Raw genomic sequence first — 21,648 nt, 5'->3', positions numbered from 1 at the left:
GGTAGAACTGAGATTCAGCCTTACTGTTGCTGTCTGATGGTGCACGCATGTGTTGTGTGTGTACCTTTCCCTGGGCCGCTGCCCGCTGACTTGGCCTGTGACTGGGCAGAGCCTCCATACCCTCCCTTACTGTACTCCCCACAGTGGGCTTGACAGAGGTCATCAAAGGCTGAAGGCAGAGGAGGAAATGGAGAAAAGAAGATACAAGAAAGAGTGAGAGGAGAGGGAGGGTGTAGAGAAAAGGAGGATATGGAAAAAGATGAAGTAACGAGAATTAAAGGAAAAGTTAAAGAAAGATGATGAAGTAGAGCAGAGCAGGGAGAGACAGGCAGTAAGGTAAGCCGACTAAAATGGGGACTGAATGTACTGAGCTGTGTCCAACGTTAGCAGGGGGTTTGAGCTATGCAAGCAGTGTAAGCAAAACACACTCAAGCCCAGCTCCACAGGCACATGCAGAATTTGGTGTACACATGTAAGGGGTTGACCATGGCCTCGGTGATAGGCTGTACCTTTTACATTGAACATAGTCCACCTCTTTCACAAACTATTTTCACATACTAGTAAACTAGGTGGAGAATGCTCAGAGTGCCTACAGCCACCAATGGTACAAACAATAACTAACACCATTACCACCTCTGCCAACTGACCAAGGAGAGCACTCAGAATCCTGTTTGTTACACTAAACAGCTCTTTTTCATGCCATAATTCAGATTCAACTGAATGAGATCAATCAGAACCTAATCAATGTTGTGATAAAAGGATATTTATGAGGCAGACTTGGATCCTTTTCAAAATTTGATCAACTCTTGTTTGAACCAAGATAGTCAAAAATGGTCAAAATTCATCAATTACTATGTGATCTTTAAACAATAACTGCCAAAAACATACACACTGGGGTGATCACAAAACCTCTAATCTCCATTGCTTGATGGCAGAAGTACACATATACAGTGACCACAAATACAGAAACACCCATACAATGTAATACTCAACCTATACTATCTGCTTTTGTTTGTTTTGTTCAGACTGCCTTGTTAGCAGTTTGTGTTCCATCAAATTTTACAGGCTGCACGTGATGGTTGGTATCACTGCTGTATTTAGCTGGTAATCTGAGTGGAGAAAAGTAAAAATCCAAAATGGCCATGGATCAATCAATCAATTTTATTTATATAGCACCAAATCACAACAAACAGTTGCCCCAAGGCGCTTTATATTGTAAGGCAAGGCCATACAATAATTATGTAAAAACCCCAACGGTCAAAACGACCCCCTGTGAGCAAGCACTTGGCGACAGTGGGAAGGAAAAACTCCCTTTTAACAGGAAGAAACCTCCAGCAGAACCAGGCTCAGGGAGGGGCAGTCTTCTGCTGGGACTGGTTGGGGCTGAGGGAGAGAACCAGGAAAAAGACATGCTGTGGAGGGGAGCAGAGATCGATCACTAATGATTAAATGCAGAGTGGTGCATACAGAGCAAAAAGAGAAAGAAACAGTGCATCATGGGAACCCCCCAGCAGTCTACGTCTATAGCAGCATAACTAAGGGATGGTTCAGGGTCACCTGATCCAGCCCTAACTATAAGCTTTAGCAAAAAGGAAAGTTTTAAGCCTAATCTTAAAAGGAGAGAGGGTGTCTGTCTCCCTGATCTGAATTGGGAGCTGGTTCCACAGGAGAGGAGCCTGAAAGCTGAAGGCTCTGCCTCCCATTCTACTCTTACAAACCCTAGGAACTACAAGTAAGCCTGCAGTCTGAGAGCGAAGCGCTCTATTGGGGTGATATGGTACTATGAGGTCCCTAAGATAAGATGGGACCTGATTATTCAAAACCTTATAAGTAAGAAGAAGAAGAATTTTAAATTCTATTCTAGAATTAACAGGAAGCCAATGAAGAGAGGCCAATATGTGTGAGATATGCTCTCTCCTTCTAGTCCCCGTTAGCACTCTAGCTGCAGCATTTTGAATTAACTGAAGGCTTTTCAGGGAACTTTTAGGACAACCTGATAATAATGAATTACAATAGTCCAGCCTAGAGGAAATAAATGCATGAATTAGTTTTCAGCATCACTCTGAGACAAGACCTTTCTAATTTAGAGATATTGCGCAAATGCAAAAAGCAGTCCTACATATTTGTTTAATATGCGCTTTGAATGACATATCCTGATCAAAAATGACTCCGAGATTTCTCACAGTATTACTAGAGGTCAGGGTAATGCCATCCAGAGTAAGGATCTGGTTAGACACCATGTTTCTAAGATTTGTGGGGCCAAGTACAATAACTTCAGTTTATCTGAGTTTAAAAGCAGGAAATTAGAGGTCATCCATGTCTTTATGTCTGTAAGACAATCCTGCAGTTTAGCTAATTGGTGTGTGTCCTCTGGCTTCATGGATAGATAAAGCTGGGTATCATCTGCGTAACAATGAAAATTTAAGCAATGCCGTCTAATAATACTGCCTAAGGGAAGCATGTATAAAGTGAATAAAATTGGTCCTAGCACAGAACCTTGTGGAACTCCATAATTAACCTTAGTCTGTGAAGAAGATTCCCCATTTACATGAACAAATTGTAATCTATTAGATAAATATGATTCAAACCACCGCAGTGCAGTGCCTTTAATACCTATGGCATGCTCTAATCTCTGTAATAAAATTTTATGGTCAACAGTATCAAAAGCAGCACTGATGTCTAACAGAACAAGCACAGAGATGAGTCCACTGTCTGAGGCCATAAGATGATCATTTGTAACCTTCACTAATGCTGTTTCTGTACTATGATGAATTCTAAAACCTGACTGAAACTCTTCAAATAGACCATCTATTATAATAGACTAGCACCATCCATGGTGCTAGCTCCTTTATTAACAGCTCCTCCTTGGACATTCTGCATTGAGGTTTGGTGCAACGCATGTGACACAAATGCTACTTCAATCCTGCCATAGGACTTATCAGTAATGAGGTTTACCATAGGCCCACCAACCTGCTACTAATCTACTTCAATATTCTGGACTTCAGGGACTTAAGTCCTTACATTACACTGCCATACTATTATCTTAATTGGTTATATTGCCAGACACAGGTAATTACACGCTTCTATTTCAAGAGGTTTAACAACTGTTTAAAATGAAGGTCTCCGGTTCGGACTTGAGGGGAACTCCACTGATTAGTGCATCAAAGAATGGCCTACAGTGTAATATCACTGTATCACTGTACGGGGGTAATTATTTATGGCGACCCAAACATGTTGCACTATGCTGTGTTCTAACTGACTTCAACGAACTTGGGACAAGTTAATGTCTCTGGACTGTGTGGACATTTCAGTTTACTGTACCAGTATTATCGATTTTAGATGGTATGTATTGCTTCTCTTAGATGGACTGACTGAAGTTGTGCAACAGATGTTTCAGGTTCCTGGTGTTTCCACCCAACTTTCCTTCGATTATCTGCTCTTGTGGTTATTCCTGATGATGGAGAAGGTTTCTACAGTTGGGGTTAACAGGAGGTCATGTGCTGGAATATGCCTTGGCAGTTCAGATGGCAACAGCATTGAATCAGCCATCTGTTGGGAGCAGTGTTGCCACAGTTACTTTGAAAATGTAATCCAATTACTGATTACTCCTTGAAAAAGTAACTTAGTTACTTTACTGATTACTCAGTTGTAAAAGTAACTAAGTTAGATTACTAGTTACTTTTTTAGTTACTTTCCCCAGCTGTCGACAACAACCCTCTGCCACCTCAACATGACAATACTTGTTTAACCAAAACTCGCTTTATAGTCACCCTTTCTTGACTTCAATGAAAATAAATACTTGTTTTATAAAAACTAAAATAAAGACCTCTTTCTTGATCTCATATTTAATTGTTGACAGCACTGTAACAGTAAAACTTGCAATTTCTAGCCTACATTGTTTATAAATGTAACTATTAAAATCTTTCTTACATTGTTCCAACATTTAAATTCTCTCTAACATTTTACTTGTCAAAATTATTATTATTATAAGTAGTATTAGTAGTTGTAGTTAAAAAAAAGGCTTCAAAACTGGACCTTTAATCTAGGGGTGTTGGGGGGCAGATCCTTGCCCCACGCCCCCATTCCATCTGGATTCGCCCCTGCTTTGGCGTTTGAGCACAAAGAATGGATAACATTTATTTATGCAGAAAACATGACCAGATTTACAGGTAAGAAACTTTTATTGCATTTTCACATCATGTGGTCCTCAGAAAGAGAGTTTAGGTGCATTTGAGTGGAAAATAGTGTTAGTTGTTGACACGTCGCGGAGGATCAGCTGTTTTTAACGAGCAGATATGGAGTGGCTCAGCTCAGAATTCTAAATAAAGGAGAAAAAAAAAGCATAAAAATGTCTTTGTAAAGCTCAGTGCAGGTGTGCTGTTGTCACCGTGCTTTAAGAGGTGAGGACGAGCTGCTGCAGAAAACCGCGGATGAAAAGCTCACAGCCCGCTTAAAGTGGGCAGTTCAGTCGAACCCCGACCCCCTGCCCACGGACCAAGTTTAATGCTGCTATCGACCCACAATGCAAAAATAATAGTAACGCACAGTGACTTGGAGAAGTAACTTTAATCTGATTACTGATTTGGAAAGATTAACGCGTTAGATTACTCGTTACTAAAAAAAAGTGGTCAGATTATAGTAACGCGTTACTAAGTAACGTGTTACCGGCATCACTGGTTGGGAGTGCATGATAGTCGAAACAAATAGGACAGAAAGAAAACAGCAGGTGTAAGTGATTTTATTCGTATCTTTCCAGGTGCGCTGCTTGGATGATCTGAACGGATTATGATTGGATTACATATAGACTACTGGACGATTAGAAACTACATTCTACATGGATTGCTTTTGTCATATCCGGTGGGTGGAATGCCACACGCTTGTCTGAAGAGTGCGGTGCAGTAGTTGTCTGCTTTATACCTATTTCAGCCATTTGTAAGGACTGGTAGCTCTAATTCTGATTTCTGCCTGTAGCGGTACCTGTCCTGGTCCATTGTGTAAGTAATTTCTCTCTGGAATGCATCACTACTGTTAGTATCCAGGGGACAAGGGGCCTTTGGGTGGACCTCTTTGTTGATGTTTCTGTTCTGTACTAATCTGTTTCTCGTCCAAATGATCTATCTCCTGGATGTAAAAAGAAGTACGAACCACTAACGAGGTATTCTTCTTAGGCCCATGTAGGCTCGTACTCTCGGGTGTTTGTTTGTTTTTGGTAGTTAGTTTTGATTTTTGGGTGTTTGTGTTGTTTTCGCACTTCACTTTTGTCTTAGGTGATGTGACTTAAGGTCACGTCGACAGGGGGAGTTTTTGGAGCAGTATGTCTCACGGCTAATTTGCTACTTTACTAAATATAATACTACTAATAATATATAATAATACTACTCATTTTCATATTTCCTTATACAGATAATGATAGTAATGATAACTTTATGTTGCATGCCATGATGCATACTGTCCTTCTGCTTATCACGCTACATGGGCAGAACACAGTTTTACATTTATACATACTGTTTAATACAACGCGTGCACCAACCATAGAAAAAGGTCAAAATGCAACATCTTTCAACCATAAACACATAATTCACTGATCCACATTAAGGGGAAATAGCCTGCTCATCTGGGGGCGAGGCTGAAGTGAACGGTGAGAAGAGGGGCAGAGTGTGTGTGTGTTCAGCTTGCATGCTGAGGTAGAGGTGAGCTGCTGAGTGAAGGCATCTATATATTACAACATCTAAAATTCAAGTTTTTCTGTCATTTTTGGAGTCGCTCCTGTTAACATGGGAAAATTGGAACACTTAACGCAACAGATGGCTGCCAATGCTGATATGAAAATACTGCAAAATGCTCCCTTCTGATGGGTGATAATTTTATTTGTGATATCTTAAGGCTTATAAGATATAAGCAGCTATTTTGATGTCCTGAATCAAGGTAATTTGAGGGTCAAAGTCAAAACAAAAGGTTAGATGCAAACCTATAGACCTTTGACTATTCTTTGTTACTCAGATCACTTTTGTATCCCTTGTAGCCTCGAAGAAGCAATATTAACAAGATACTGCTCTTTCTTCAAAATTGCATATCTCACTGTCCAAAATCAATGATGATAAAATACTGTCCAATATAAATTGTCCAATAACTAACCTTGACAGATACAAACAGCACCACAGTACCATCATTTCTTAGTCTTACCTGTGCCATATGCATGTTGTCCATACTGATTGTGTTGGTGGTATTGGTTCGAAGGGTTGGACAATCCCATTGTAGCTTGTTTAGCTGAAGCAGGAGGAACAAAGACAGTGGGGCCATATTGAAAGGCTGAGGGAACCCCAGGAACACCAGTGTAGTATGAGAGTCCTTCAAGAAAAACATTATTAAAAAGTTATCTTTGCAGAAATGCAATATAAGGCAGTGCTACTACATAAATAAAACCTAGGACGATGTTAATGAATAATGCTAAACCTCTCACAATCCTTACAAATTCAGTAGATCATTGTGACAAGGAACTGTTTTTATAACTCACTTTCAAACATTTTTTTTACTGTATTTTCCAGAGTTGCACCTGCCCAAAACTGCCTCTAAAGCCCCTTTCACACCAGGCCTGCGTAGAACTGCATTGTGTGGCGTGTGTAATAGTAATGGGAGAGAAGTAATGTAATGGGAGAGAAGCTTGGCTCTATGATGCTGATTATTACAAACTGCCTGGACATGCAGATGGATTGGATACATTGGAAAAAGTCAGAATACATTATTTCCAGGAGTTAATGGACTTTAACGTGCCACGATCATGAGAGAACTTGAGGAGGTGAATGCACCGCGGAACTGCAGCTGGTGTTCGCACACGCAATCTGTCCATGAGGAGTGGACGGTGGACAAGTCCTCTCGCTGGTGAAAAATAAAATGTCAAATGAGCTGACTATTCTAGATTATGAAAACACTGATGTATTGTGTTTTATTTTTGGTGCCATATGCCCTGTGAAATTAAGTCATAAACATCAGGAAATTAGTTTGGTTTCATCTGCCGCTGACAAACTCTCAAACATGTGAGCCTGTCACAAAGCTGACTTTGATGACATCATGTGAGGGACCAACCCCCTCAGATCCTTCATTGCAATGAATGGGAAAACTGGAATTTTTCACAGCTCGAAATCTGCATGCATTTTTTTTTTGTGGACTTTGACAGTGAATACGAAATGGTGAACAGGTGTGTTTTGGGAGGGTCCAGATAACCAGTTGTGGTGATTACTGGTTGTGCAGTTTTCCCACGGATAACATTTTTCAGAGAGAAGTGGAAGTGCTTCATACATGGCTACTGGAAAAAGTGGACAAATACAACCAAGCACAGGGTGAGAAATGTGCTTCAAAAACTACTTGAAGTCAGAATCGCAGAGAAGGAAGAATTTCATCCATGCGTTTAAAGGTGGGACCATGACGACTTTGAAGTAAAGTGACTGCTTTTGCAATCTTAACGTGAGACGTGCCATGAACACTGGACCTACTCCAAGCCATTTAATGGCATTACCTGCTTAATGGATCAATGATGAAGAATGTACAAATGACAGATGGAGTTTTTCCCTTACTGCTGTTGCCTGTGTGTTTGCTCTAGGTGTTGGTAAGGTTAGACCTTACTCGTGTGAAGCACCTTGAGACAGTTTAGTTGTGATTTCGAGTTATATAAATGAAATAAATTGAAGTTGAATTGAGACAGAACACAAACGCGACCACCGGCTCTTCAGCGACTGTAATGTGTTTTTTTTGGAAAGGAGATAACTACACTGGAACCAGAGCAGGTTCAATTCTGCATGGCTGCTGTGTTCAAATACAGGAGAACTCAGCGGCATGCATCTCTCAGGGTATGTATTTATTGTCCCCCTCCCTGAAACAAGGGGGAACATGAAATCGACTCCAGCCGTGCAGTCAGTCTGTCCATCCAGCATGTTTTGAGAGCTCTGGATTCCCTCTTATCCCTTGCATACATAGTACACACCCATACTATATTGTATACAGACACAAATGTGACATCTGGGTGGTTTTTCAACTTGGATTGACGTACTGTTGTAAATCCGAGCAACATAAAAAAGTGACAATCTGGAAAATATGGTAATCTGAAAATTAACATTTCCTAAACTAGATTTACAGCAAACTGCCCAATTTTGTTATGTTATGTAATAAGATGCTTTGTCAAATAGCCCAAAACAGTAACCTGGTAACAAGTATCTCTGAAATATGTTTTAGGTTTACACAACATTCTTATCACAAAACATATTTTATTACTCTAACCAGTGTATCCGTAGCCTGGAGGTAGAGGGGGGTTGAGGAAGGCCTGGTTCTGCGTTTGCTGACCCTGGCTTTGTCCCTGGCTCTGTGTTGCTGCCTGTGGTGCCTGCGACTGCACTCCAGCTGTAGACAGGCTAGTAGGAGGAACTGGAGATGAAGATTCGGCCCTGCCAAACTTTGTTGCCTCACCTACAAACACATAAATAAAAAGGTACTGTAGGTGTAGTGTTGTAAGAAGACATTTAAAATTTATGAAAGCGTTTGGTTGGAAAAGAGGCCTCTCAACTATGTTGCCAAATGAACTTGAGACAAAATGTCTCATATAGATGACATGCAGCTAATTTTATTGGACAATGTGATTGGTATTTATTCATCATATTCAGCATCAGCCATGATCTGTAAATCATTAACACCATTCTTCAACATTCTCTCATTTTGTGGCTCAAAGGATACAAAGTTGGTTTCATGCTCCACATATGGCTTCCCCAATCAGCATAAACAAAAACATGGGCAGGAGCAGCAAAGCAGAAGAACTGCAAGTGCAGTGTATGAGCTCTCAAAATGATGCCACTGTCATACTAGCTGCTTGCATGTATTATATATCTGTAGTAGTAAACCTTTTGTGATGAAATACCAGAATTAACAAACTCATCAATTTTTGTATTTAAGAGCCCAATAGGTCTCTTTGAGCAAGGGATGTCCCCATCCAGGTTCTCAGCAAGATTTTTTTTCCTCAGCGTAATGGGATAAAAAACACCTTAAGAAGCCGGGGGTTAGGGGACTGCTTAGACTTCGACCCCGCTGAAGCTTTTGCTTTATGGGCTTATGAAGGGCCTTCTTTGGTGTTTTTCTTAAACTTCAAAATGTAGAGGGTATGTATGTATGGAATGTAGAGGGAGGTGATGGTCTAGTGGTTAAGGTGTTGGGTTTGAGACCAGAAGATCTTCGGTTGAAATCCCAGCCTGACTGGAAAATCACTATGGGCCCTTGGGCAAGGTCTTTAATCCCCTATTGCTCCCGGTGTGTAGTGAGCGCCTTGTATGGCAGCACCCTGACATTGGGGTGAATGTGAGGCATTATTGTAAAGCGCTTTGAGCGTCTGATGCAGATGGAAAAGTGCTATATAAATGCAGTCTATTTAGAGTAATCAGAAATTAATCTTGAAGTTAAAAAAAACATTTGTAAGGATTTTCTATAATAAACTGATGTGTATAAATTAGCTCCTGTGCAGTGACACACATTTCTACACTCTTCCATGTTTTGGTCTGATACCTCATTTCTTGTGGCCTTAAAGTAAGGCCGTAACAAAGATAAAAAAAAAAAAACAACAACAACAAAAAAAAAACTATGGCTTTACTTAAAATTTGGCCCTCAAAATGCAAGCAACAGTGTTTCAGAGGGACATAAATGTAAAATGTTACTTTGGCGCCAGTCTCCCCTACAATACTCATGCCTGGAGCGCTGCTGCATGGTTGTGGTCAGCCTGGAGCACTGAGACTGTGACACCGGGATAAGTTCTCCCCAATGGAAGGGAGGATGTCTCATTCTGGGGAAAAGCAGTTTTGGTCGGTTGCAGTTTGTCTGTTTTACAATGTCTGGAAAGAGGTGTGATTTGATTTAAAATGGTGATTCGCTTTGAAGTTCTTGATTGTGGAATGATCCGTCTTTCCACCAGAGAAATCCCACAACACACACAGACATGGAGCAGAGGATATTATCATTATTATTTTCATGAGGGACACTAACTTTAGTTTAGGAACCAGAGAAGCGGGAGATATTAAGGTTCCAGTCCACAGCAGAGCTCTGCATCATTGGCTGCCCCACAAAAAAAAGGTACGTTAATGACGAACGAATAAAAACTATCTGTGTGAAGCAGTGGACGATTCTTGCAGAAAGAGAGTTCCATTTACGGATGGATGGATAGCTTTATTATCATTGTCATTACAACAACGAAATTTCCACACTCACAATCCACAGACAAACAGCAATTAATCCACAATTACCTGTTTACCATAATAACCACAGTCATGTTGAGACCCCCATGAGGCCAACAAGCATGCATATGACCTTCCCTGAGAGGGTTTCTGACAGTTTGTGCAGAAATTCTTTGGTTCTGCATGGCAATTGTTGCAGCAGGTGGCTGGTCTCAGAGGATCTTGGAGCTGAACATGCTGGATGTTGAGGTCCTAGGCTGGTGTGGTTACACACTGATGTTATGCAAACAACCAGCCTTTGTTCTCTGGTCCAATTACCAATTTGGGTAAGATAGCTAAGCCGTTGTGTGAAGTCATTTTGGGGCCGTACACTCGCCTGTCGGATGGAAGCTTTAATCATGCCCAAGCTTCCTATGGGGGTAAGTGTATAGATTACTTCCAAGTGCCGGACCCGATGGGGACTTACGCTCAGGTGAACATGTACTGGCTGTGTGGCCACAACGCCTTCATAGCCCTCCCCGCGGGATGGACAGGCAAGATGTGCCCCAATAACCATGGCTCAGCACTCCTACATCGTAGCCGCTCACCTCTCAACCAGTCACTGCTTTAAGTGTGACTTGGCTCCCCATGACCATCTATGGGGAACAGACGTGCCCCAGGATGCAAAGCTGTGGTCTACAGACCAGAAGGTCCTGCTGTCACTCTTCCCCTGGGTGGGCATGGGCAAAGTCATGCTACGCGTGTAGATGCTAAATTACCGATTTAGCTATTTTGTGAACTCCACTGTTGAGGCTCTTAGAGGCATAAGGGCGGAGTTGTTAGCTCTGAGGATCATGGAAATGCAAGATCGAATGCTTTTGGATCAATTAACTGTGGCCTCAGGAGGGGTGTGTGCCATGGTGGGAGAGAGCTGTTGTACATTCCTCCCTGATAACGAAGACGATGGCGGATCCATAAGTCTGGCCATCCAGAATTTGACAGTGTTAAGAAGCACTGTGAGTAAGGATTTAATTTCAGGCAATGGCTGGACCTCAAAGCTCTTTTCTGGATCATGGTATCACATCCTGTTAAAACTGCTTACCCCAATTATTGTTCTGCTGGGCTTACTGAGTGTTATGATTTGTTCTATAATTCCTCTCGTTCGATCTGATTCAACAGATGATTTCTATCACAGTTGACGGTTTGCTGCTAGACCGTGATTACATTGCTTTATTGCAAACTGATGCTGATTCATGTCACCCCAATTATATGGGGAAAAATGATAGTTAAGTACATTGTTTCCTCTGAGTGCAAGATTTTAATGTTTCTACAAAAATGATGTTGAGAATGTAGACATTAATTTTGCTAAACTGGGGGGAAATGATGGGGAATTTTCAAGATAATTATTAATGTCTTTGATTAATGTCTTTGTCATATATATATATATATATATATATATATATATATATATATATATATATATATATGTTAAAGATTTTGTATATATGTTATCACTGTTAAACATTTGTACCTTTGTCTTCTTTCTCATGAAAACGGTGTTGTGCTGTTTTGCACCTGTCTTAACGTAACCCTGAGAATGTACTTGTTATTCAACCTTGTTTTAGCATGCTGGGGTCAATCTGAACTGGGAATGAAGAGCTGGATGTACTTATTATTATTATACAACTTTGTTTTTGTAGCCGCTAACGACTGGGAGTGAAGCATGATGGGGTCAGGCTGAACTGGGAGTAAAAGAACTGGAGGTTGTTTTGACTGTTGTGATGTGATGCTTAGTGTGAAGAACAGGACACTCCAGGCAGATGCAGAACAGCTGATAACTACAACAGACGAACGGGATGTGCTGACCTTCGATGATAAGATTAAAAGAAAGAAACTTTTTCCTTACAGCTGCACTTATTGACGTATGTGTTTATGTTACGGGAAGAAACTTGTCTTGCGTCGTCCCCCCCACCCTTAGGACAAGTTTTATGATGTGGTCAGGCCTTCTCTAATAAAAAGAGCGGGAGCGCAGGCCAGACTTTAGTGTAGCCTTGGTGTACAGCCTGACTGCACTCCTCGCGAGATAAATTTGACTTTCTGTCTCACTGGTGTTTCTTGACTCTGTTTGTCTTATCAAGGTTTTAAGAATGTTTGGAGGAGAAAATACCCAACATTGACTGGGGGCTCGTCCGGGAGCTCAACAACACCGGAGGTGTCCGGCGGAGGTCGTCAAGTCCAGGCGTAAATCCTTGGCCAAGGTCCGATCGATTGATCGTGTCTGCAATTGTCGACCACCGTTGGCATCGTCTGGTTGACGAGATTTTCCCGAAGAAGACAGACAGGAGGTCGAGTCAGTGAGTAGAATTTCTTTGTAACAGTACTGAGTGAGTGGTGATCAGATCACATAAAACAGTTAAACTCCGTAAGCGATGGCGTGGAATCGTCTGTTAATGTAAAGCAGTTAAAATCCGCGAGGAAGGCGGACTCCTCTACGGTTGCGAGGGACGCACGTAGTTAAATTCCAAAGGAGGGTACGGACTCCTCTGTTTTAAATACGTAAAGGAAATCCCGGGTAGAAATACGTGCACTGTAAAAAGGCAGTTAAATCTCGCAGGGACGGTGGAGTCCCCTAATGCAGGACATTAGTTAAATTCCACGGGAGGGCGAGCTCCCCTGGCCTAAGAATACGCGTACTTTTATTAAAAGTGTTTCTATGTGTAAATAGCGTTTTGTGTAAGTGTAAATAGAATAACTGTGTGAAAGTGTAATACTTTGGACAACGTTAGTGACAACCGTGTGTGTGGAAGCGAAGGCAAGTGATTCCGCTTCCTACGGGGAGGTGAAAGGAATCAACCACACGACGGCAAATTAATTGTCACGTCCAAAGAAAGGGAAAACTTCAGATTTAGAACGCCCTAGGTGTGCCCCCGTCTGAAGTCCAAATTATAACAAGGGATAATAAAAATGGGGGGTAAGACGTCTAAAAATAAGGAAAATTTAGACCTGGATAAATAAACATGACTTTGACGGACGACTGAACCTGGTCAGTATACAGAAGCTAAAGAAGGAGTTAGAACAGGAACATAAAGGTGATGAGAAAAAGATGCAGAAAGTAGGGGCCGATTTAGAGGCATTTTGGGAGGAGGAAGCAGAGAACAGACGGAAGGGAGCAGAGAAGCGACGATTAGAGAAAGCAAGGAAAAAGAAAGCTGTAGGTAAGGCAGAAGAAGATGTGATAATTCAGCACAGAGAATCAGAACAGCCTCAACAACCACCGCCGGTTGGATCGTCGGTGACAACAACACCTTTATATCCTCCTCTACCAGAGGATGACGATGTACCGCCACCACAGTATGATTTGGCAGTAAAACCTAAGGTAAAAAGTGAAAAACACGAAAAACCACAAACACGCAGTCAAGCGAAAGTGCCTACAGCCCCTCCCATGGTGGAACACAGTGACCAGGGAGATGCCTATCCTATGATAGAAGTACCAAATCCTCGTGCAGGAACAGCAGGACATCGATCAACCATGCTCGTATATCGAACATGGAATGCTGATGATATCAAAGCAGCAGTCGACATGATACCATCGCCACATGTCGATATCGAGGGATTTATGCAGGACATAGAAAATATTAGAAATTCTTACCACCTTAATGGACCTGAAGTCCAACAGGTGTGGATGAAAGCATGTGGCCCTAAATGGAGTCAGATACGCGGAGACTGGAATCCTGCAGACCAACATGGCGTACCACTGACACATGATGATCTAGTCTTGAAAACAAGAGTGGAAGCTATGATTACACATGCAAAAGGTGTGTTAGGACCAAAGATAAATTATACTGAAATTACCAGGACAACACAGAAAGAAGGAGAGCCATGGACAGAGTTTAGATGCAGATTTGAGAGTGTATTTAGAGTCCATAGTGGCATATTGCCAGGAACACCAGTGTATGAACAACAATTGAAAAACGCTCTGATCCAACATTCCAATAAGGATATAAAAGCTTGGATACAGAAACATTGGATTGGATTGCCTACAGGCACATTGGAAGAAACACATACACACTGCTGTCATGCAGAAGGAGTCTTAAAGCAGAAAAAGACAGGAAACAGCGATAAAGGAGTGTACGTAACACAAGGAGAGGATGACATATATTACCAACAAGGTAACTTGAGGCAGCAGAAGCAGTGCAAACGCCCCCAAAAGCCATGGCAAAACAGACAAGGTGGACAGCCACAACGTCAAGGACCATGGCAACCGCGGCAGCAGCACAGACAGGGAGGGCCACCATGTGGTCCCCTGATTTGTTGGAACTGTGGGAGAGAGGGACATATGTATAGAAATTGTCCGAATCCACCTACTGATGGAGCAGCAGGAGGAATTCCACAACGGAATAATCCTCCGCAGCCACAGTATCCACAATGACTAGAATCCATAATCTATGATTCCACATCAGATAGGCAGACTGATTGTGATATGGATCTGTGTGCCTTACTGGGAAATCCGGTACCAAAACCAGAAGTGACTCTGTTGGTAAATGGACGACCAGTGACATTCCTTTGTGATACAGGAGCATGTAGAACCACATGTAATGACAACATACCTGTCCATAAATTAAGCAACGAAATCTTTAGGGTTCGCTCTGCAAATGGACAAACATCAGACGTCCCTATCACTGAACCCATAACGTTGACAGATCCACTTGGCCTGACATGTACAATGTCAGTGTTGAACATGCCACAATGTCCAGTTAACCTCTTAGGACGAGACGGATTGACTGCATTGGGCTTGTCCATAATTGTGGAACAAGGGAAATTAGTTGTTGAGCGCACAGGAGGCGTTAACATGGTAAAAGAAGAAAGCGATGACCCCACATTCCACTATTACTATACATTTGACATTTCAGAAGAAGATGCTGCAGGATGGGGTAAAGATGTTGTCTTGCAAGCGACAGCCCTACTAAAAAATCCTGAACAAAAGATGTCACCACCTGACCTGCATGTCACAATGTGGCATAAAGATCCTCCAGGTCCAGATGGTGACTATGAAAACAAACTGAAAAACATTTCACCTGTGAAGCTGACAATGACAGATTTGATTCATGATGGCAACTCAACAGCTGTCATAACAGTGACAGGTGCCACTGAAGATGTTTTAAAATTGAGATTCACAGGTATGCCATTACATGTGTCACTTTGTAAGCCATATTTGACAGAATGGCAAGATTTGGGACTGACAGTCATGACAGCTTTGTCAGCCACTGATTGGAGCAGAGTTGAACCACGAACGGAGTTTAGTCCATCAACTAAATTGTATAAAGTGCCAGTTAATGTCTCATTAGTGCTGACAGCCGGAACACATATTGATGTGTCCACTTCACAATCCTGAGTGTTTCAGTTGAGTCCTGAAGAAGATGATCTTCTCTCTTCAGTACCATCAGGATTGTGGACAACAGGTCCTTCAGACATAGGACTGATTAAAAATGCACAACCTGTAGTTATAAGACCAAAAACAGAATACAGACCATGTGTAAGACAGTATCCATTGAAACCTGATGCAATTGAAGGAATCAGGCCAGTAATAGAGGATTTATTAACAGCAGGAGTAATAGTGCCATGCCCAGATTCACCGTGTAACACACCCATATTTCCTGTAAAAAAGGCTCCGCCCTCAGTGGGGTGGAGAATGATTCAAGATCTGCAGGCAGTAAATGCTGCTGTGATTAAAAGAGCACCATGTGTTCCAGATCCACACACCTTGTTAAATTCGCTGAGACCAAATTCTAATAGTTTCTCAGTAATTGACATAAGTAATGCATTTTTCTCTGTGCCAGTACACCCAGATAGTCAATTCTGGTTTGCTTTTACCTTTAAAGGACAACGATATACATTTACCAGATTACCGCAGGGTTATGCAGAGAGTCCAACTATTTATTCTCAAGTCATGTCAGCATGTTTAGCCAATTTCGTTCCACCGGCAGATAGCCAACTATTAGTGTATGTTGATGACATTTTGATTGCCTCTGACACACGTGAAAACTGCATTACTGACACAGTAGCATTATTATGTTTCTTAATTGATAATGGCCACAAAGTGAGTAAAAACAAAGTTCAGTTGTGTAGGGGTACAGTGAAATATTTAGGACATGAATTATCAGCCACAGGGCGCATGATCCTGTCTGACAGAAAGGAAGCGATTTTACATGCTCCAAAACCACAAACTAAAAAACAGATGATGTCATTTCTTGGACTGACAAATTACTGCAGGGCATGGATTCCTTGCTATGCCGAGTTGACTAGTCCACTTTCTAGTTTGATGTACAAAGATGATATTTCAATGTCAACTGTGCTGGAGTGGAACAAAGATGCTGAGGAAGCTTTTGTAAAAGTCAAACAAACATTAGTGTCATCCACAGTTTTGGCACTACCAGATTATAGTAAACCATTCATTCAACAGTTGATTGTAAGAATAAGTTCATGACTAGTGTTTTGGTACAAGTGTATGGCTCAAAATTAAGGCCAGTTGCCTACTACTCATCTAAATTGGATGCAGTGGCAAGTGCTCTACCACCATGCGTACAGGCTGTTGTTGCAGCCTCTATGGCTGTTCAAAGTAGCAGTAATGTTGTTCTATTCCATCAGCTGACATTGAAAGTTCCACATGCAGTTTCTGCACTTCTGTTGCAGACAAACATGAGCCTTTTGTCCCCAGCAAGACATCTTTCGTGCATGTCCTTGCTATTATCACAACCACACCTTACGGTAGAGCGCTGTACAACATTGAATCCCTCCACATTGATACCTTTACCTGAGGATGGTGAGCCGCACAATTGTCTTGATGTAGCTACAGTCTGTACGAAAGCACGCCCAGACCTCCAGGACACACCCATCCCAAACAGTACAATTGTGTATGTGGATGGTTCTTCCACTAAAAATGCTTATGGACAAACACAATCTGGATATGCTGTTGTCACAAATTCAGAAGTATTGGATTCTGCTTCATTGCCATCGTCATTTTCAGCACAAGCAGCTGAATTAGTTGCTTTAACTGCAGCTTGCTATCTGTTTAAAGGTACGGCTGTAACAATTTATACAGACAGCCAGTACGCTTTCAGCACAGTGCATGTGTTTGCAAAACTGTGGGAAGAGCGTGGAATGGTGACATCATCTGGAAAGCCAGTGACTCATGCCACTCTCCTAACTGCACTACTGAAAGCTGTGAAATTGCCTAAACAAATTGCTATATGCAAATGTGTGGCTCACACTAAAGGCTCTGACAGTGTTTCAAAAGGAAATGATTTTGCTGACAGAGCAGCAAAGGAGGCAGCAGCAGCTTCTTCTATTTTTGTTGTACAGGAAACCACTCCAGATTTGCACTTAGGTCACATACTGCTTGCTGAGATGCAACAGCAAGCACCTGAGAAAGAAAGGCAGATGTGGTTACACAAAGGAGCTACATTCGCAAATGATTTGTACTTATGACCACAAAAGAAACCCATATTGCCAAAAAATATGTTTAAATGGGCAGCTATTATGAGCCATGGCGTGACGCATGTCTCATCAGGGGGTATGATATCGCAATTGCAATCTATTTTTTGTCTTTATGGGTTCGATGCATATGCAAAACAGCATTGTAGAGCATGCATGATATGTGCAAAACACAACTCACAAGGCAATTTGAGACCCCAAAGAGGCAAATTTCCAACACCACAATATCCCTTTCAAGTGATTCATATGGATTATATACAGCTGAGTAAACATGAAGGGAAGGAATTTTGTTTAGTCATAATTGATGCCTTCTCAAAATGGGTAGAATTGTTCCCTACAAAACATGCAGATGCACTTACAGTGGCTAAAGCATTATGCAAAGACATCATTCCACGATTTGGAATACCAGAAACAGTCTATTCAGATAATGGAGCGCATTTTGTTAATACAATAGTGCAATACGTAAGAGAAGAGCTACAGGTTAATCTCAAAAATCATTGTGCTTATCATCCACAAAGTGCCGGATTAGTGGAAAGGATGAATGGAACAGTAAAAAACAGACTTAGAAAGACAATGGAGGAAACAGGCAGACCATGGACACATTGTGTAGAACTGGTAAAAATGTATATAAACATAACTAGTACCATGGGGTTGACACCGTATGAAACATTGTTTGGCAGAAAATATCGATTGCCATATTATGGGCAAATTTGGGATGTACCTGAGGAAGCCAATTTGGCAGATTACATGAGAAAGATGTTAGAAAGACAACGAGGGAGAGTTTCAAACACTGATGATCCCATTTCTCCACAGGAGGACCCTAAAGTGGTACCTGGAGGCTGGGTGTTGATAAGAAGCATCAAGAGAAAACACTGGCATTCACCTAAATGGGAAGGGCCCCATCAAGTACTACTCACAACACCCACAGCCTTGAAAATTGGGGAAAGAAGTACATGGATTCATTTAACTCACTAAGAAAGTCATTTCTGCAGACACAGACAAACAGTAAGAACAGTAGGACAAGACTAGTAATAGTGTGTGAGCTTGGTGTTAAGATCCAGGTTAGACACGAAAGCTAGCAGAAGACATTAAGAAGCCACTGTTCTGAACATAGGTGTGCTGTAGTGTGCAGAAATGGCGAAAGAAAAAAACAAAAAGAACGAGGGTTTCTGGACCCCATGGACAGTCCTTGTTATGCTACTTTTCTTTTTTGGATTGGGCTTATTATTAAAAGCCATAAGCACGGGACATGATAAGAAGGATCACATCCGCAGATTGCAGAGACCAAAAAGAAGTAACGAAGACCCCAGTCCGATAATAAATGCCACAGTACATAGGTGTGATAGGAACAATGCGTACCGATTTGGTGTACAAGCCTGCATTCCTAGAAATGCTTCTGTGGTCATCTCTGTACCATATAGTGCTCTTACCCATGGAACATGGGATGGTGACAGAGGGACTAATTACGGAAATAGTTTCTCATGGTATATGACCAATGATCAACAAGATAAGAGATGGGAAACGTTGGTAGCCGATGAATGGAGTAGATGGACACCAGGATGGGCACAAACCGAGTGGGCTAAGTACCAGAGTCAAATTCTCAAAATGTATCAAACAGATGATAAGCTGTTTATAGTGGTGAATACCACAGAAAAAGGAACCATATTCCCACCTGATATAAAGGGAGACTGTTGGTTGTTCCTCCTTTGGGTATACAAACCAGGAAAAGATCCGTATTTCCATTTTTTCCTCTGTGAAACAGATAGAGTACAGCAACCAATATTGACAGAATTAAGTACGTCAAAGGGGGTGTCCATACAAGCAAAGGGGATGTCCGTACAAGGCACAAAAGACATGAAGGCAGATGACTGGTTCCTAGTAACTACAGGAATTAGTGGACAAAATAACAATTGGCTTTTAATGGCAGAACAAGCAGGACTAGCTGCAAAGAAGGACTGTGTTGTATGTATGGGACCCAGACCTATATTACAGGTAATACCGGCAGCATTACCCAAAGACTGTCTGCTGACTGTAATGACACAGACATACATTGCAGCAAACAACAATTGTTCTAAGTGGGACAAGATCTATCCATTGACCAAATGGACTAAGATTAACCTTTATTTTCAAGCAAAGTTGGGCATGCTAACCATACATGTGTAAACTTGACAGGGACAAGTAAGACTTTGGGTAGCTTAAACCACACTGCCTGGTGTAAGGATGTGGTCCATAGTACTCCCACATTCAAACCTGTCGGTAGGAGTGACGTATGGTGGTGGTGTGGTGATAACAGAATCTTTGACAGACTGCCACGAAATGTGTCAGGTTATTGTGCATTAATATCATTATTGTTACCAGTTAAAGCTATACCCATGACCCCTGAAGACGTTACGACATATGCAGCCTCTCTTATTCCTGAAGATTGGCAGAAAGGCATAGCCGGACATAGAGTAAAAAGAGATTGGAAAGGAGTGGGAAATCCAACATATATTGATGCAATAGGAGTCCCCAGAGGAGTGCCTGACGAGTATAAACTGGTTGATCAAATAGCAGCTGGATTCGAATCTTCCATCTGTTGGTGGTGTTCCATTAATAAAAACGTGGACAGAATAAACTACATCCACTACAATGTACAGAAATTAGGAAATTGGACTGAGGAAGGATTTAAGGCTGTCCATTCACAGTTAGAAGCCACGTCCCTTATGGCCTTCCAGAACCGTATTGCTCTGGATATGTTGTTGGCAGAGAAAGGAGGTGTTTGTGCCATGTTCGGAGAACAATGCTGCACATTCATTCCCAACAACACAGCTGCAGATGGCAGTCTCACTCAAGCCATCGACGGGCTGAGGACGTTGAACAGGAAGATGAAAGAGCACAGTGGAGTAAACACCGAAGGCTGGGATTGGTGGCTGGAAGGGATGGGAAAATGGAGGTCTTTGATTTCTTCACTATTAGTGTCTATAGCAGTATTTGCTGTGATTCTAACATTGTGTGGATGTTGTTGTATTCCATGTCTCCGAGGCCTTGTAAATAGAATGATAACCACAGCAATAAGTCCAGGACCAGGAGGGGGTCCAGCATCATATCCACTCCTGGGGCAAGACGACGATAAGGAGGACGATGACTCTCATGACCTGTACCCAGACCAATGGAAGTATGATGACCCAGACACCGATGATGGTGACAATGATGACATCACCTCTGGGGTGTAAGCCTATAGAACATACCATGATGAACCTCTTAGTGAAAATCTGAAAAAGAAGTGCTAAGCTGGGTGATGCCTACTATATGTTTAACAGGCGATAAACAGGAGGGGAATGTTAAAGATTTTGTATATATGTTATCACTGTTAAACATTTGTACCTTTGTCTTCTTTCTCATGAAAACGGTGTTGTGCTGTTTTGCACCTGTCTTAACGTAACCCTGAGAATGTACTTGTTATTCAACCTTGTTTTAGCATGCTGGGGTCAATCTGAACTGGGAATGAAGAGCTGGATGTACTTATTATTATTATACAACTGTTTTTGTAGCCGCTAACGACTGGGAGTGAAGCATGATGGGGTCAGGCTGAACTGGGAGTAAAAGAACTGGAGGTTGTTTTGACTGTTGTGATGTGATGCTTAGTGTGAAGAACAGGACACTCCAGGCAGATGCAGAACAGCTGATAACTGCAACAGACGAACGGGATGTGCTGACCTTCGACGATAAGATTAAAAGAAAGAAACTGTTTTTCCTTACAGCTGCACTTATTGACGTATGTGTTTATGTTACGGGAAGAAACTTGTCTTGCGTCGTCCCCCCCACCCTTAGGACAAGTTTTATGATGTGGTGAGGGCTTCTCTAATAAAAAGAGCGGGAGCGCAGGCCAGACTTTAGTGTAGCCTTGGTGTACAGCCTGACTGCACTCCTCGCGAGATAAATTTGACTTTCTGTCTCACTGGTGTTTCTTGACTCTGTTTGTCTTATCAAGGTTTTA

The 21,648-nt window shown here is 41.8% G+C and overlaps 1 protein-coding gene across 5 annotated transcripts in view; it reads right to left on the bottom strand.

The window, feature by feature from the left end:
- The window catches only part of LOC117510608 (ubiquitin-associated protein 2-like), a 72,783-nt gene that overhangs the window by 21,735 nt on the left and 29,400 nt on the right, over positions 1-21,648 (bottom strand). For 4 of the 5 annotated variants that reach the window (XM_034170396.1, XM_034170397.1, XM_034170398.1 and 1 more), the window contains 3 exons: positions 8,272-8,457; positions 6,184-6,348; positions 65-169 (listed from right to left, as the gene is read on the bottom strand). In XM_034170396.1, coding sequence (XP_034026287.1) covers positions 65-169; positions 6,184-6,348; positions 8,272-8,457 — 456 coding nt within the window. The remainder of the gene's footprint in view (positions 1-64; positions 170-6,183; positions 6,349-8,271; positions 8,458-21,648) is intronic. The other variant, XM_034170399.1, reaches the window with a different exon arrangement.

The sequence above is a fragment of the Thalassophryne amazonica genome, chromosome 5 (assembly GCF_902500255.1).
Source record: "Thalassophryne amazonica chromosome 5, fThaAma1.1, whole genome shotgun sequence".
Lineage (NCBI taxonomy): Eukaryota > Metazoa > Chordata > Actinopteri > Batrachoidiformes > Batrachoididae > Thalassophryne > Thalassophryne amazonica.
Note: the sequence above shows the minus strand (reverse complement) of the source record. Positions and strands in the feature narration are given on the sequence as shown.